At 45.3% G+C, this 18236-nt stretch overlaps 1 protein-coding gene across 6 annotated transcripts in view; it reads left to right on the forward strand.

Annotated features, from left to right (window-relative positions):
* Positions 1-18236, forward strand: part of LRP1 (LDL receptor related protein 1) — a 518071-nt gene that overhangs the window by 392567 nt on the left and 107268 nt on the right. For all 6 annotated transcript variants that reach the window (XM_060252267.1, XM_060252262.1, XM_060252264.1 and 3 more), the window contains 9 exons: positions 36-185; positions 2028-2168; positions 2967-3092; positions 6025-6156; positions 8235-8369; positions 9153-9282; positions 10943-11069; positions 13829-13980; positions 16192-16316. In XM_060252267.1, coding sequence (XP_060108250.1) covers positions 36-185; positions 2028-2168; positions 2967-3092; positions 6025-6156; positions 8235-8369; positions 9153-9282; positions 10943-11069; positions 13829-13980; positions 16192-16316 — 1218 coding nt within the window. The remainder of the gene's footprint in view (positions 1-35; positions 186-2027; positions 2169-2966; positions 3093-6024; positions 6157-8234; positions 8370-9152; positions 9283-10942; positions 11070-13828; positions 13981-16191; positions 16317-18236) is intronic.

Genomic DNA, 18236 nt, shown 5'->3' on the forward strand with positions numbered 1-18236 from the left:
AGGCCAACATTCCAGTAATGCTTCTCTCATACCAGGCCTCTCCATCGACTACCAGGAAAGCAAGCTGTACTGGATCAGCTCTGGCAATGGCACCGTCAACAGGTGTAACTTGGATGGCAGTGACTTAGAGGTGTTGGAGTCCATGAAGACACTCTTGCGCAAGGCTACAGCTTTGGCTATCATGGGTAAGAGCTTCTTCTGAGGGGGTGGGCGGATAGGCTGGGAAAAGGATCAGTTACTCTGTATGTCCCTGCCTCCTAAAACACCTGGCAACCCTGTGCACCCATTTGCTTACACGTCTCCTGGCTTCTTGTTTATTTCTGGACACAGTTCAAAGCTCTGTGCTTTTGACTTGAATATTTTGGGACCAAAATGCTTCAGAGAACCTCTTAACTCTAAAATGAACCTCCTGATACCCTGAAGCAGGGCTTTTTTGTAGCAGGAACTCCTTTGCATATTAGACCACACAGCCCTGATGTAGCCAATCCTTCTGGAGCTTACAGTAGGCCCTGTACTCCCTGTAAGCTCTTTGAGGATTGGCTGCATCAGGGCTGTGTGGCCTAATATGCAAAGGAGTTCCTGCTACCCAAAAAGCCCTGCCTTGTTTCTTTTCCTGCAGAAACCTGCTTTTAGAAAACTGAGGCGAAACCTTCTTAATAGCAACACCAAGACTTCGGAATTCCCTTCCCCTTGAACATACAAAATGGCAGCAAATCTTCCTGTTGATTTTCTGTAACTTAGAAAAGACTATGCTATGTATAAGCTGGTTTTAACCTGCTTTGAGTTCATCGTATGAACTTGTGTTTTTTAATCTTCCTGTTCTGAATGGCTGCATTGGTTTATTGACTGAGCTGGCTTGTTCCCATTTTGCTGGTTTTAATGGGATGATTATTCTTATTTATTATTGTATTTAAACTGGTTTTATTATTGTAAGTAGCTCTGAGGTTCCATGTGATGGAAAAGTGGGGGGTGTAAAATATTTTAATAAGCATAGCAAATAACTACAGTTCACTTTGCTAGATGCTGAAATCCGCAGTACAGTAGCAGGCACAAGAAAACATTGGTTTGAATTTTAAAAGGAAACGCCTTCATGGAATCGCCATCTTACAGAGACAGTCCTTAATTTGTTTCTGTCAAGTTTTATAATGAAAAAAAGAATAATATCTGTTGGGCCTTACGTTCATACAAAATCCAGATCAGATTTTATTATAAAAGCTGGTTGAAATGTTTAAGGTGTATTGCTTTAACATGCCACCAAGTTGTTCTCTTTCAGAATGCAATCACCTGTCCTTTCATGAGTCCTGTTGTTCAGTCTTATTTCTCCATCTTGTGATGCTTGTGCATTTGTAGAATAAATAGAACAAAAAAGGTTTTTAAGTGCTACAAAAGACCAAGTCTTTTCTAACACCCAGCTCTGTAGACTAACACATTTCTGAATTTGGACTTTTTAAAGAAGAAGTGTATGTTATGCCCCGACCTGGATGGCCCAGGCTAGCCTGATCACATCAGGTCCTGGAAGCTAAGCAAGGTCAACCGTAGCTAGTATCTGGATAGGAGACCTCCATGGAAGTCCAGGGTTGCTACATGGAGGCATGCCATGGCTGTGGCTCTGTTTGTCTCTTGCCTTGAAAATTCTACAAGGAACCACTGTAAGACAACTGTGACTTGACGGCACTTTCCACGGCCAAACAAGAGCTCGAGCCCCTGTTCCAGCCCCTGAGAGCCAGTTTGGTGTAGTGGTTAAGTGCACGGACTCTTATCTGGGAGAACCGGGCTTGATTCTCCACTCCTCCACTTGCAGCTGCTGGAATGGCCTTGGGTCAGCCATAGCTCTGGCAGAGCTTGTCCTTGAAAAGGCAGGTGCTATAAGAGCTCTCTCAGCCCCACCTACCTCACAGGTTGTTTGTTGTGGGGGAGGAAGATAAAGGAGATTGTGAGCTGCTCTAAGACTCTGAGTGGAGGGCGGAATATAAATCCTATGTCGTCGTCTTCCTTATGTGCCTAAGCCTTGCTTTCCTCGCTCCCAGGTGACAAGTTGTGGTGGGCTGACCAGGCTGCTGAGAAGATGGGCACCTGCAACAAGGATGGGACAGAGGCTGTTGTGCTGCGGAACAGCACCACCCTGGTCATGCACATGAAAGTCTACGATGAGAGCATTCAGCAGATAGGTGAGTTCTGAGGATGTGCTGGTTATTACGGCCCACAGCTCTGCTTCAATCCTGGGGAGGGCCTGAAGCATCATGGGAAAACACGTGTGGGTGAGGAGGCAGGGTGCATTCTCCAGGGGTCATTTAATTAAAAAAGAGGTGCCGGAGCTCATTATTGCAGCTCATTTACATAACTGATTTGCATATGCCACAACCCCCTGACATCACCGGAAGGTGTACTAAATTATATCAGCTCAGCATCTACCTTAAAATGCTTCTTGAATTAATAAAGCCTTACTCCCATCATACTTTTTCAATGTCTTTCTCCTGTGCGGCGTGATGAAGATTTCCATCTATCTCCATCTGTTTTAGTTATTTTCATATTTTTTGTGGAGAAAAATATTAGACAGTTTGTCAGATCTTCAGCAAAATTCTCCCAGGGAGGGTTGACCAATGGAGCCCAGAAGCAAGTATTTTTTTTGGGGGGGGGATGTAAGAAAGAAAGAGTGCAATAAAATTTAGAGCTTCTGGAGCTCTGCTCCTGTGAGCTGCTGCCCAAAATGAGGTATGGGAAAGACTTTACCAGCCTGGTAGCAGAGAATCTGGAAGAGGCAGCCTTTGGGATTTGGTAGTTCTTAAGGTAATTGTAATCACTGTAGAAGAGGTTTCCTGATTTGTCAGCAAGGCTCAGCCATGTGCTCCCTTCATCTATGAAGTCAAATGGACATGGTGAGAAACCTGTTAATTACCACAGAAACACCAGCTGTTTCCACACAACTGTGCCCCTCCATTTTTCCTTATTTTGCTTCACTGTTTCAGGCACCAACCCCTGCAGCATCAACAATGGAGACTGCTCCCAGCTCTGTCTTCCCACCTCAGAGACTTCTCGTTCCTGCATGTGCACTGCCGGCTACAGCTTGAAGAGTGGACAGCAGTCTTGTGAAGGTGAGTGGCCATCACTGGGCTCCTGTCGGTTTTGTGAGGTGTGGCGTGCAGTTGTCAGATCTCCTTCCTGGGAATGGTGCCGCTTGGTGCGTCTGAGTGGTATTGGACAGTGCCCCCTAGTGGCTAATGAAAGTTCTCAGCTGTTGGCAACGAAGCTACAAATTCCTTGAGTTTGCCATAATTAATTGAGGTCACTATACACGGCATTGAGTTCTGTAATAATTTGAATATACTCCCCCATTCAGTAAAGCAAGCTACTTGTTGAAGAGGGAGAGCATAAGAAGTGCTCTGTGAACCAGTCCCTCTAGTCCAGCATCCTCTTTCACACAGTGGCCCACCAGTTGCCCTAGAAGATTGCAAATAGGGCATCAGAAGGCATCAGCCAAGAGTTCTGCTGGATCGGGCCAGTGATCCATTTAGTCCAGCACCTGGTATTCCACACTGGCTGACTCAGTTGCCTTAGACAACCAACTAACAGGAATAATTTCTCTACTTAGGGCAGGTGAACACTAACTGTGGGTGATTTCTCAGCCCCGTTTTATGTACAAAATAGTTTTCAGTATCAAGAGGTTCTGTGAAATTACAGAGATCTGTAGTTCCCTCTCTGGAGCATCAGTACTTGTCCTCCCATTGGTGAACAGTGGCACTCTGGGAAGTAATAGAGAGCAAGTCCTTGCCTGGTCAGTTTTCACACTGACACTTCAGGAGTAGGGGAGACGTATTTCTTTAAAGCAGCATTTCTTGCTCTATTTAACACTGTTCTCAAGTTCTCCCCACTGTGCCTTTCCCTAAATTTTCTTTTTTTGCTCCTCACAATATAAAACCTTAACATTTTTGTCCTGCCATAAATGGCTGAGGTGAAAAATTCGCAAAGAGAGAGGGAAAGAGAGACAAGGATTATCAATAGAATCCTGCCTTTAATTCTAGTGGTTATAGTCTGAAAGTGTGTATTCATTTCATCACACGCTTCCTTGTCCAAAAGGAATCAAGGCAGCAGCATACGCCGTTCTGGCCCCTCCCCCACATATTTATTAAGTAATAGGTATGGATGGTTTGGGGAGGGGGAAAGGAGGGGAACAAAAATAAATTATTTATCCATCAGCGGATGTCATACAGCAGGGGCTTTCTACTGGCTGCCACCACTCTTTTAAGGGTCTGCATGGGACGGCCCAGAGCACATGCCCAACCACCCGTCTTCCTTGTTAATAAATACCTCTTAACCGTGACCAAGGAGATGTGAGGACCTAGGCAGTATAACAACAAAAAGAAGTTTATTATTAGTGCTCTAAAACAATAAGTGGGTGATAAACATTTTGCACAATAGTGAAAATGAAAACAGTATTTGGGGAGGGGTGGTGGCTCAGTGGTAGAGCATCTGCTTGGTAAGCAGAAGGTTCCAGGTTCAATTCCCAGCATCTCCAATTAAAAGGAGTCCAGGCAAATAGGCATGAAAAACCTCAGCTTGAGACCCTGGAGAGCCGCTGCCAGTCTGAGTAGACAATACTGACTTCAATGGACTGAGGATCTGATTCAGTATAAGGCAGCTTCATATGTTCATATATGTTCAGTAAAGGTTGGTGCAAATAAATAGAAGCCCTGATGCTTTTAGCTAGATGTTCCCTTCCTCAAACCCACCCCTGCTGCCTTCTCTAGCTCAGCCTTCCAGAGAAAAAACACACCTTGTCTGTGCTTTTCTCCCAGGTCCCACCCCTCTCTGGCCTAGTTTCTCTCCAAAACCTTACGAGTGCCACCCAAGCAGAGGAACAGAATGGATCCTGGGAAATGTAGGCCCTTTGTAGCTATTCCTAGGCAGGCTTCTCTGGAGCCTGTAGGCCTCACTAGGCCCAGGATCATGACAGTGGAAAAGACCATCTCAGGATTTCTCCTGAAGGTCAAGGTTAGAACATTCAGAGAACGTTTGTCTAATCTGAGAAGAAGAGTTCCTGAATGCCTGTGTAGGCCATGGGAAGAGCTTTGCCTGTTTGTCCTTCCAGCCATTTCTGCTTGATGAGGGATGGCCATGTGTGTGTGTTGCCTCTCATACAATGCAGTTTTGGCCTCTTTGTTTGTGTGTTTATTTATTAAATTATTTATATGCCACCTTTTTGGGGATTCAAGGCGGCTTACAATAACAGGCAAAAATATTTTCAGTTTTAAACCAAAAATAAAAATAGCCAACCCCAAATTTCTCTCCCTGCTCCTTATTCCTGCTGTTCAACCCCCCGGCAAACAGGCAGTGTGGAGAGGCCCCCACTCATGGGCCTCCTGATTGTACCCAATTTTTGGCCACTATGTGATGCAGAATGTTGGACTGGAGGGGCCATTGACCTGATCCAACATGGCTTCTCTTACATTCTTACCTCTTCATGCAGCCCATTCCACAAAGGCAGGAGCCATGACGGAAAAGGCTGTTGTAAGCATTGCTGAGATAAAGTTTACCAAAGTGCTTTGAACACTGTAAAGCAATATATAAATGCTGAACATTTCAGATGAATAGCCAGATCAGCTATTTGTGATGATAATGTAAGAAAAAAGGTTAAATTTCAATGTTTCTTACCCATAGTGTTGCTAAAAAAAGGAGGGAGGAGCAGATTTCATTGAATTCTAAATCTGAGAGATTATAGGGTGTGGCCACTTCATCTAGAAGGTGTTACATAGATGGACACATGACTTGACTGAATCTTCTGATTCGTGATTGTTAAAGGTATGATAGAGTGGTGGACTTGAGTATGCTCCAGTGGACAATGTTTCCACCATGAGTACCATTCCCTATGTTTATTCCAACTCTAAAATCCATCTCTGCCCCCTTTTTAAATGCCTGGAAAAATGAACCTGAGACCACTGCCATGTTAACCATGTGGTCTGTCACTGATGTGTGGGTCTTCCCATGTTCTTTATGCTGAGGCTCCAAGTCTTCCTTTCTGACACGCAGGGGTTGGCTCTTTCCTCCTCTATTCCGTGCACGAGGGTATCCGTGGCATCCCATTGGACCCCAATGACAAGTCTGATGCGTTGGTGCCTGTCTCTGGTACCTCACTGGCTGTTGGCATTGATTTCCATGCAGGTGAGTGAAAGCCAGGTATATGTTTGCCATGTAGAATCTTTCAGTTGGATGTGTGTGAGAGATAAGCTGCCTAGAGAGAAAAACAGGAAGAACAAGTAGCCTTTTAATGTGGGTGGACTGGGATATCCTGACATTGAGTATTGCTCTCACTTTCTCGACAGGATTATGTAGATTTATCATCCTTTCTAGTGGGAGAAAACCCCTTCCAGTTCGGTCTGCTCTGTAGTGACAGGGCTATTCCAGATCTCTGGCTTTATGTTTTGGATAGGGAGCAGTGGAAAGAACATCTGTCTAGGAAGGATTGAAAGAACAAACATCATTGTTTTGGAGGGAGTGGGGAATGGCATCTCTGAGGACTCACTGATTGCATCCTCAGTTCTGCTCTTTAGGGCACTATGTTGCCTCCCCATCCTCTTGTTTATTGCAATGTGTGAAGTAAAATGGACTGAAATGAGAATTGAGCATTATTCTTTATGCAAACAGGAAACAGCTTGGCAGACCATAGGCAGAAGAGTTTATGAATGTAGAGAGTTGAGTTTACAGTATTTCTGTGCTAGGGGGAAAAATCTGCAGCAAATCTCATAGGCAAGGGCTGGATCTGTGCCAAAGCCAGACTTTACCAGGCCACCCAAACTGAATCCGGTAAGAAACCTGCAGCAGCCCCAATCCTGTAAGCATCATCCCAAAGCCAACAGAATCCTCAGATGTTGCAGCCCAGTTTAAATTTGAGTCCTCTGTCTGCTGCCTATATTTTTCCTCCTCAGGGAGAAAAGTAGCTGGAAAGCCTGACTCATAAAGCCAACCCCCATTCCTCCATGCAAACTCACAGGTTATGGGGGTGGGGAGCTGCATATGTCTGCAGATCACACCAAGTTTTGGTTCAAAGAATCTTGTAGCCACAGCTGAAGTGTGTCCTAAATCCAGTTCCAGCATTGAAGGGCTGACATCAGAGAGTCTTATTTTACATTGGAAAGTTGACCCTCTTGATCTGCCCACCCAGATTTAGGTAGATACTGTATTATGTTAAGATGGAATCCTACAGACATTCACCCCTATAGAAAATTCAGTTCCAGCATGATGGGACATTCATTGGCACTGCAGCTGGTTAGAAGTGCTATTTATTTATTTGCAGCAGTCTGGGTGGCCCAGGCTACCTCAGTCTCATCAGATCTCAGAAGCTAAGTGGGGCAGTCCTGGTTCGTGCTTGGATGGGAGACAAGCAGGGAAGTCCAGAGTTGTGATGCAGAGACAGGCAAGGGCATACCGCCTCTCTTTGTCACTTCTCTTGAAAACCCAATGGGGTTGCCATAACTAGGCTGTGATTTGATGGCACTTTCCACAGGTGTAGTCCACCTTCTCACTGAGACTGAAGGCAGATTACAAAATTTAGCAGTGCAGTGGGATCAATATAAGCCTTACCAGGGGTGGAATTCTAGCAGGAGCAACTTTGCATATTAGGCCACACACCCCCTGATGCAGCCAATCCTCCAAGAGCTTACAAGGCTCTTTTTTTGACAGCTCTTGGAGGATTGGCTACATCAGGGGTGTGTGGCCTAATATGCAAAGGAGCTCGTGCTAGAATTCCACCCTGAGCCTTATGTTATAAGGTATATAATAAACACTGCAATAAGACTGGATTGCAACAGTAGAAAACAATGGTGTACAAGCAGTATGAGACGTAGCATAAGAAAACCAAAAACTGGATTACAGAAATTAGGGAGCAATGCAGTAAAAAGCAAGGAAAGCATGCAATAGGCAGTGACATGAACTATAGCCATTTTCCCTTTGTTAAAGCATGTTACCTGTGATGACTGTGTTGGTGTGGAAAACTATTATATTTGAATCCTTTGCGTATGGGATTCTACATATCTCCCCCAAATGCCCCTACTCTGGGTATATTATTTCTTCCTCTTGAGGAAGACTGTGAGTCTTTGTTTTTGACCCAGTCAAGTGACTTACAAAGTCTTTGGGATTTTGGTTGTTGCCGTGAAACAGAATTCTCTTGATTCCTGGCCATATTCTTAGTGCGAATGTCTTTTCACCACTTCCTACCAAATGCATTTCCTTCCCTCCCTCAGAGAATGACACTATCTATTGGGTTGACATGGGCCTGAGCACCATCAGCCGTGCCAAGAGAGACCAGACGTGGCGAGAGGATGTGGTGACCAACGGCATTGGCCGGGTGGAAGGCATTGCGGTGGATTGGATTGCAGGTAAGGCAATGTGGAAGTCGCATTCCCCAAGGTTAGAATGGAGCTAGAAACATCAGTCCCCCAACAGAGTGGAGGAAGAACAACCGGCAAGCTCATGGGGTGTGTACGTGTGTGCATTTTTTGGCCTGAGTAACACATCTGGGTACAGACATCAAATGGTGGTCCGTAGCATAATTTGCAGATTCAAAGTATATCTTCCTGGAGAAGTCTGGATGCCACTTCAGAAATGCAGGTACCAAGCAAACTAATTGCAGGAGGAAAAGGTTCACAGTTGCTCCTCATCTAGGCATGGAGCCACTTGTCTCTGTCCTCAGCATCTGCCCTTGCTTCCTGGCCCCTACAGTTTTTGTGTGGCAAGTGAGTGAGGAACTTGACTCATAGCCTCAGGGGAGGGACGGTGGCTCTGGTAGAGCATCTGCTTGGTAAGCAAAAAGTCCCAGGTTCAATCCCCGACATCTCCAACTAAAAAAGATCCAGGCAATTAGGTGTGAAAAACCTCAGCTTGAGACCCTGGAGAGCCGCTGCCAGTCTGAGTAGACAATACTGACTTTGATGGACCGAGGGTCTGATTCAGTATAAGGCAGCTTCATATGTTCATACCCTCTCTCTGTCACTCACTTTCCACCATTTCTGTCTCCTTTGCTGGGAAATCTTGTCTCAGAATGTGAATGCAAATATAGTTTGAGGGATGGCTGAAAAATTCTCACAGGCTGGATGCAGTCCACAAACAGTGGTTTGCCTGCTTCTGAGATAAGTAACCATCTTGTACCCTTTCACCATCAGGAAACATCTATTGGACAGACCAGGGCTTTGATGTCATTGAGGTAGCCAGGCTCAACGGTTCATTCCGCTACGTGGTGATCTCACAGGGGCTGGACAAGCCACGGGCCATCACGGTGCACCCAGAAAAAGGGTAAGAAAAAGTGTGGTGAGGGGGATTGGTTAAAGCAAAGCCCAGTGATTGCGAGTGGAACAATTAGGGATGTTTTTCCATGTGAGGCAAGTAGTTCTGCTGAATTAGAGTTGGGGGGAAGGAAAGGATCCTGAATACCACTATAAATCTTGTATGGGTGTGGATTTGGATGACTCAGTTCTATATTCTCTGGAAGCAGAACCACAGGAGTCAGAATTCTCCACCTTCAGGTTATTGGACTACAGCGTCAGATCTGGATTTCTTGCAGTCACTGCTGGATGTGCCTCAGCAGGCCTGTAGTCATGGGGGGCCTGTGGGGGCACTGCCCACTGACTTCCAGGGGGCCCTCCAGGGCACAGCCGGGGTTTTTTGGCCATGAGCTGCATCCAGAGCCAGGAGACCTGAGCAGTGCGCAGCAGCAGCAAAAGCAACAGGTGAAGAAGAGGGAGGCAGTAGAGCGGAAAGTAGAGGAAGCCCTGTGGAACAGGGGGACAGATGTAGCTGCTGGCTGCAAAGTGCCAGGATAGGGGAGAGGGAGGTGGAAGGAACCCCCTGCTTACACACAAGACACAGTCCCTTCTCGACTTCAAAGTTTTAGGGTTGGCTGCCTTGACTTGGCCACTTTCAGAGCCTCCAGCTTTTGCGCCTATCCCAGAAAACTTCCGAGAAGCAGCAAGCTCTGTAGTGGATGGGAAAGGGCACCAACTTTTAAAAAGCTCCCCCCCCCCCACACACACACACTTATAAAATCCTGGCTAAAGCCCTGTACCTCAGGCTTGATCATTTGAGGTAACAAGGATTCACAAGGAGATGGGTCCTTTGAAATTCCATCTCCCCTTCCCCTGTAAATAATTAGCTAGTAGTCTGAAATAGTTTTCGTTGATATAAAAAGTAGACCTTTTATACGGTACAGAGTTCAAAGAATGACTAGATCACTCCCTTTTCAACTCTACTCAGTTAGGAGGCCACTGGAAATATACTGTGGGTAAATCTGTTGATGGAGTCAAAGGATACAAATATTGAGCCTTTCTCCAGTTCTGGGGTACCAATAATATCTCCCACTCCATTGTTCAAAATGTTGGCTTACAAGAGAAAGGGTCCTATGATCCCCCTACAGATTCACTGTGAGGAGAGGACATGACGGGCCTCAGTATGGCAGACTGTCATCCTAATGTCTTGTACCCAGACTAAATTTTCTACTAACAGAAGGAGGGGGAACAGTTTCCGCCAATTCCCCGCCCCTCTACTGCAGATCTTTGATTTGACCTTCATTCTGTTCTTGAGGCTTCCCTGTCCTTCAGGATCAACATTTTGAGGAGATCAGTGGGCTGCAGTATGAGGGGGGATGTGGGAGAGTTCCATTCTGTGGTGGAAATGGAAAAATTAGCCTGAATCCAGTCCACTGATCAGTGCAGATATGTCAGTAATCTGATTCCTTGTCACTCGATAACGTTAACACTTAACAACTTAATGAACGTGTGACTGTGAGTTCATTGAAAAGTCTTGAGCTTCAGATGTTGCTGAAGACCTTTCAGTAGTGTGTAAATTGCTGCTTGGAAATGCAGCCATCCCGGGACAAAGAGGTGCAGTTGGGAACTGTCTCTCATTGGTTGGCTGAATATTTACTGACCTTGACACTGGCCACTCTCTTGTTCTTCAGGTATCTGTTTTGGACAGAATGGGGTCAGTATCCCCGCATTGAACGGTCCCGGCTTGATGGGTCAGATCGTGTGGTCCTCATCAACAACAGCATCAGCTGGCCCAATGGGATCTCAGTGGACTATGAGGTATGGCTGATGGAGGGTGGGTGGGTAGATAAGAGAATTAGCAATATATCATACATAAGAGTCATCTGTAAAACAGGGATCAGGCTACAATCAGAGCTGGCCCTAGATTGTCTGGTACCCTAGGGAAGGCTAACTTCTGCCCCCCCTCCCACACTTATAATGTCACTGAGTCACATTGGGGGGGGGGGCGCAATTCAATGCCCCCAGAAGGCCAGCACCCTAGGCAATTGCTTAGTTTGCCTAGTGGCAGGGCTGGCCCTGGCCACAATATTTATTGATATATTTACTTTATTTCTGGCGTAGCTTTTTCACTGAGATTCTAGGTATGTTATCTATGCAGTCAGAATGGTATGTGATATTTAGATAGTAGGTATAAGATAAATCAATCCTAGGAATGTTTATAATCAATTATTAATTGGGGGAATGTTTATTATTACTTCTCATTGGGGGGTGGGTTTGATTGTGGAAATATGTGATGATTGGTAATATTTATGTTTCATTGCTATAACGCTTTGAGAAAGTTGTAAAATTTTAAATTAACAAACAGAATTGGAGAAAGCATAAGACATATAATAAACAACACAATAATACTGAAAACTAGAAGGCAGTGCCAATAAAAAACAGTCCTAAGAAATTACATACCATAAACAATATGAAAAATGGATTAAAAATAGAAAAAGTAGTAAAAGCAAATGGATACATTCTCCAGTGCAATAGGCTGCAGTCTATTCCAAGGGCAGTCAAACTTGCTTAATGTAAGAGCCGCATAGAATAAATGTGAGCTGTTTGAGACAGGACAGGACAGGAAAGGAAAGGAAAGGAAAGGAAAGGAAAGGAAAGGAAAGGAAAGGAAAGGAAAGGAAAGGAAAAGAAGGTTGGTTCTTCCAGCTCAAGTGGCTGTTGAACCACTGATGTTTGCAGAAGGTTCCTTGGGCAGTGTGGAAGGCTTTGGTCTTTGCTGAGTGGGGTTGGAAGGACCACGGGCTAGAGCTTTGGACCAACACTGGAATGGCCCTTCCATAATTACATCCCCTACAGTGACAGCAGGCAGGTAGGACGTAGCTAACATGGATAAAAACACAGTGAACCAAAAAACTAGCATAAATTTGTGGCTTGTGTAAGTTATGCAAATAAAGTATGTTTGCATATGACTGGTTTTGCTTGCCTATTTTATTTTGTGCTTGCTAGTTATAGAGAAGTGAGGAGGGGTGTAGAACAGGGGTGGCCAACGGTAGCTCTCCAGATGTTTTGTGCCTACAACTCCCATCAGCCCCAGCCATTGGCCTTGCTGGCTGGGGCTGATGGGAGTTGTAGGCAAAAAAAATCTGGAGAGCTACCGTTGGCCACCACTGGTGTAGAGCACTGAAGACTTGTCCCTTGGAAACACGACCTGAAGCTTTGGAGATTTCTCTGGGTGAAGCCCACATTGTTTCAAAGTAGTGCTGCCTCAAGAGATTCTGCTGTGACACTTTATACACATAAGCCTTTGTAGCCTTACGAACTAGAAATTTGGAAACAAAAGCTGAGACTCTCCATTATCTTGATTTCTGTGACCTTGTATCAGTTTCTGTGGTTACTCTCTGCTGAAAACATCAGCACAGCCCCAGTTTGTTGCCCAATCAGAGTGACAGAGAGCACAGATAGGCACACAGGAGATGTCCCTGTATAAAGTTGGGGGTAGAGTATTCTTCCACTATTAGATGTGCAGACTGCTTTGATTCCACAATCACTTCTATGAGCTTTGTAGACAGGGAGAGGCTAGTGTTGGGTAAAGACTCCAGTGCTTGTGAACTGTGGGGGAAAGCCAAGGCATCTGATTCCAGTAATAAAAAAGGGAAACCATTCTGGTTTAGACCAGATATGCACTTGTTTCTCACCAACCAAGGCCAACCAAGGGCTTTGAAGAGGCGTAGGCTCACTCCCCACAACAACTAATATTCAGAGACAGTTTCAGGAGCATAGATGTATTGATCTTCATTAGAACAGTGAGATGCAAGTCCAGTGGCTCCTTTACAAACCTGCAGAATTTTCAGGTTATCTATCAGATAGTTCTCTGTCAGATACCTGGGCTTGAATCTAGTGTTCAGAGGTACACAGGTCCTGAACTTGGAAGCTCCATCTAACCATTAGGGCTAATCAGGGCTTTTTTGTAGCAGGAATTCCTTTGCATATTAGGCCACACACCCCTGATGTAGCCTATCCTCAAAGAGCTTACAGGGCTCTTCTTACAGAGCCTACTGTAAATTCTTGGAGGACGGGCTACATCAGGGGTGTGTGGCCTAATATGCAAAGGAGTTCCTGCTACAAAAAAAAAGCCCTGGGGCTAATCTTTATTTATTTTGAAAATGTATATGCTGCCTCTCCAATGCTTATATCTAACATAATAAAAACCAAAATATTAAAACACATTATTAAAAACATCCATTTAAAGACTGTCAATAACAAAAGCCAACACCATTAATAACTGCCATCTGGCAAAATCCTCTGCGAGTCAGCCCTAGTCCTCAAATAAAAGATGGTTCAGATACCACAGTCTAGGAGTCTTAACAAATCTCTGATGCAGGGGAGTAAAGGATAACCTAGATCAGTTATGTCCCAACTAGAAGCTGTGGTTGCGTGGAGGATTAGGGTTATAGCTACAGCCGTATGATTTGAGTTTGCAATCTGGTTGCTCTGCATCTAGTCGGAATCCACGCTGGCAAAATGCTTTCACATCCTAGGATTCCCATGTAACTCACCAGGATGGCGTGTTTCTTTAGGATGGGAAGCTTTACTGGTGTGACGCCCGGACAGATAAGATTGAACGCATTGACCTGGAGACAGGTGAAAACAGGGAAGTTGTCCTGTCCTCTAACAACATGGACATGTTCTCGGTGTCAGTCTTTGAGGATTACATCTACTGGAGTGACAGGTGTGTATTTCAGTGCTGCAGGGGGTAGGCGTTGCTAGAGCAGAGAAAGAGGAATAGGGTTCTAAAATGAGTGTAGCTTATTTGCACAGACAATGATGTTTCAGTTTCTTTTTCTGCAGATGCTTAAAGCTCAGTTACTGGGCTTGTTACATATTTGAATTTTGGCCTGTACGACAAAGTACATTGTACACATATCCGTGGTATATGTACAAATTATCAAAAACATGAACATATGCATATATGCACAAAAGGGAAGGCAGCAGCACATGTGATTGTGTAAGCAGCTAAGTGTGTGCAGAATTGCATATCTGTGTCTGAGGTTGTCTTCTAAATCCTAGACAACAATGAAGAACAGTATAGTTTGTCTACCTAGCTTGGGGATTCCCTCCCCAGCATGGTGCCCATAGGTGCCCTGGTGCCTGCTGACATGTTTTCAAAAAGTGGGTAGGACCAAATGGGGCTTTTGCCTAGCAGGGCTTCTGATTGGCTGTGCGGATTGGAGATTTGATTGGCTGTGCAGATTTTTTAAAAAGGTCCTCTGAAAGCATTCACCACAACAGTGCAAGGATGTTCACTTCATTACTGAAGGCAAGCTGCGTGTATGCAAGAAAATATTTTAAAACAATATGTTAATTCAAAAAGTTATCTTGTTAAACTAATTTTCTGCCTGAAATGTTACCATTATGCATATCTTGACTCCCCGACATTTTGTGGTTGGCTCCACCTCCTGCAGTGGCCATTTTTTGACTGTGTCCACCACCCTGTATCAAAATTTCAAGGTGACCACAGGCCCCCAAAAAGATTTATTTTATTTATTTATGTTATTTTATCAGATTTATATCCCACCCTCCCCTGACGGGCTCAGGGCAGCTAAGATTTGGAGGGGTGGGGGCTGACCCAGCACGCATTGCACATCAACAATTCATTTGAAACAGAGAGAAGCTGCTACTCAGTGAAACTGTTTTCTCCCCTTCTGCTTCTAACCTCCACCACCACCCTCCCGAGGAAACTGAAGGGCTAGTTTCACCAGGGAAAAATCATAAGGGAAACTCTTGGGCAAAAATGCTTGAGCAAATATGCAACCTTTGGCAAAGCAGGGGTGAGGGTGAACTTGCTTACATCAGAATGCAGAGTTGGGTAGAACAAATGTGTGAACTAGGTTGCCAACTCCGGGTTGGAAAATAACTGGAGATTTTGGGGGTGGAGCCTGAGGTGGGCAGGGCTTGGGGAAGGGAGGGACTTCAGTGGCGTATAATGCTGTAGAGTCCACATTCCAAAGTAAGTGTTTTCTCCAGGTGAACTGATTTATTTTGCCTGGAAATCAATTGTAATTCCAGGAGATTTTTAGCCATCACCTGGATTCTGGCAACCCTAGTGAACAGACAAAACAAATGCCTGTCTACTGTGTGATGATAAGCCCATGAGAAAATGACACATGTTTTCATTGTACACTTATTGTATGAATGTTTACAGTACAGGTGTCAAACATGCAGCCTGGGGGCCAAATCAGGCCCCTGGAAGGCTCCTATCAGGTCCCCGAGCATCTGGCTGTCATCTGCTTCCTTCTTTCTCTCTCTTGCTTCTTTCTGCATCACAGCTTGCTTTGCCAGGCTTGCTCAATCACACATAAGCTACAGAGCAAAGCCTCTATTTTCTCCATTGGCTGAGGCTCCTCCCTTGGGGAGGAAAGGGGGAGAGGCAGAGCTTGCTTTGCCAGGCTCTCTCAGTTGCACAGCAGAGCTACTGAGCCAAGCCTCTCTTCTTTCTATTGGCTGAGGCTTCTCTCCCTCTTGCATCTCTTGGGAAGGAAGGAAAGAGCTAGAGCTTCCTTTGCCCTGTCCCAGTCCCTCATAACAAATGAGTTCGACACCCCTGGTTTACAGTGTCGTCTGAATAGGGCTGCTGTGCCTAGTGATTTATAAACAGTGATAGCAAGTCTGAAACAGTGCAAGAATGTATATGTGTCTGTAAATATGCCTGTGTAATTTTAGATGAATTAATCAAAGGAGAAAATGCGTGCTTAGGTGATCTGCAATATAAACGTGCAAAGTAGGGTGCATGTTTTAACTCACACACTATTGAGGTTACACAGGTGTGGAAGGTTTCTGGCTCACTTTCTCTCTGCCCATTGGCACTCAGCCGACTGGCAGATGTGTCAGCTGTTTGTGCTATGACTCATGCTCACATACCTGACTGTGCCCCTCTCTCTAGGACTCATGCAAATGGATCCATTAAGAGGGGCAGCAAAGACAATGCTTCCGAAATTGTCTCTCTGCGCACAGGAATCGGAGTGCAGCTGAAGGACATCAAGGTGTTCAACAGAGCCAGGCAGAAGGGTGCGTGAAGATGGACTCGTCTACTTATGTGCAAAATTTATACCCCCCCCCCCCCGCATTTCTTTCAGAGGTCCACCCAGGCTAGCTAGTGGGGCTGCCTCTCCCCGTATGAACCACCCTACCTTGCATCGTCATTACAGGGTCTTCTTCAGGTGTCTTCTACAAGTGCCACTCGAGTCAATATCCTGGCTGCCACATTCTGCATGAAAGTTTCTGAACACTTTCCAAGGGCATTCTCACACAGACTGCATTGCAGTAATCTAAACTAGGTGTAACCAACCACAGTGCCTAAATCTTGTCTGCCCAGGAAAGGCAATGGCTGGCTAACCAGTCAAAGCTGTTAAAAGGTGCTCCTGGCCACAGCTGCCACCCAGTAGGCCTGGTTCCAAGAGCCCACCAAGAAGAAGAAGAAGATATTGGATTTATATCCCGCCCTATACTCCTGTGAGATCCCCCTCAGAGTTTCAGAGCGGTCACAATCTCCTCTACCCCCCCCCCCCACAACAGACACCCTGTGAGGTAGGTGGGGCTGAGAAAGCTTTCACAGCAGCTGCCCTTTCAAGGATAACTCCTATGAGAGCTATGGCTGACCCAAGGCCATTCCAGCAGGTGCAAGTGGAGGAGTGCGGAATCAAACCCAGTTCTCTCAGATAAGAGTCTGCACACTTAACCATTACACCAAAACTACGGACCTGTTCCTTCAAGGGGAGTGCAACCCCATTCAGAATATGTGACAGCTTAATCTTGGGTCAAACATTCCACACATCAATAGCACTTCCAATTTCTCAAGATTAAGCTTTAATTTATTAACTCACTTCCACGCCACTTCAGGCACTGTTTCAGAGTGTCTGCAGTCTCCTTGGGACTGACCAGAAGTGCAAGATAGAGCTGAGTGTCATCTGCGTATTGTTGACAGCACGGTCCAGATTTCTAGGTGGCCTCACCCAGCAATTTCATGTAGATCAGGGATGGCCAAACTTGCTTAACGTAAGAGCTACAGAGAATAAACATCAGATGTCTGAGAGCTGCTAGACATGAATTTCAGATGCATGAGAGCAGGCAGGAAGGCAGGCAAATAGATGGTAGAGGAAGGAGACAGGGAGAGGTGGAAAGAAAGCTACTTTAACTTTAAATGCCTTCTCCAAGCCAACTGACAGAGTAATGGGGGCTTCGAGAGTCACGCAATATGTGTGAAAGAGCCACATGTGGCCACCCCTGATGTAGATGTTAAAGAGCGTGAGGGATAAGATGGAACCTTGCGGGGATCTCACAGGCCAAGGGCTATGCAGCAATCCTCCAGCACAATCTTCTGAAATGTGCTCTCCAGGCATGACCAGAACCATCACAGAAAGGTGCCTCCCACTCCTACCCTGGAAAGGTGGACAAGCAGGATACCATTATCGATGGTATCAAAAGCTGCTTCATTCTGGAAGAATCGTCATATTCCCTCTGTCCGTCTCCCAGCTCATGTCTTCTCACATTATGCTTATTAAACATAGGCGATAAAAGGGGGCAGGGGGTGCTTGTGATTGTTGTCACTTGTGCTACCTTAGAGAAGCCAGGTGTCTGCAGTGGCCCTTGTACAGATACCACTGAGATCAAACATCGAAATTCCAGCATGAATAAGCCATATTTTTGTTTTTAAGGAAGGGAAACCCAAGATGAAATGAGAGCCAAGAGGAGAACATGGAAATTGTCTCAGTATCTTTAAGCCTTATTTATTTAAAAGACCATTTCTTTCCTGGGATGCTTGTAAGATGGGATAGGCAGGCAGACAGGAATATAGATGCTATTAACACTGCAAGCCTAAGGAGAGTTACTCCAGTCTAAGCCTATTCATTTCAATCGGCTTAGAACGGAGTAACTCTCCTTAGGATTGCACTGTAAATGTGTTTGCAGGCGTCCCTGTAAAAATTGCAA

The sequence above is a fragment of the Heteronotia binoei genome, chromosome 13 (genome assembly GCF_032191835.1).
Source record: "Heteronotia binoei isolate CCM8104 ecotype False Entrance Well chromosome 13, APGP_CSIRO_Hbin_v1, whole genome shotgun sequence".
Classification (NCBI taxonomy): domain Eukaryota; kingdom Metazoa; phylum Chordata; class Lepidosauria; order Squamata; family Gekkonidae; genus Heteronotia; species Heteronotia binoei.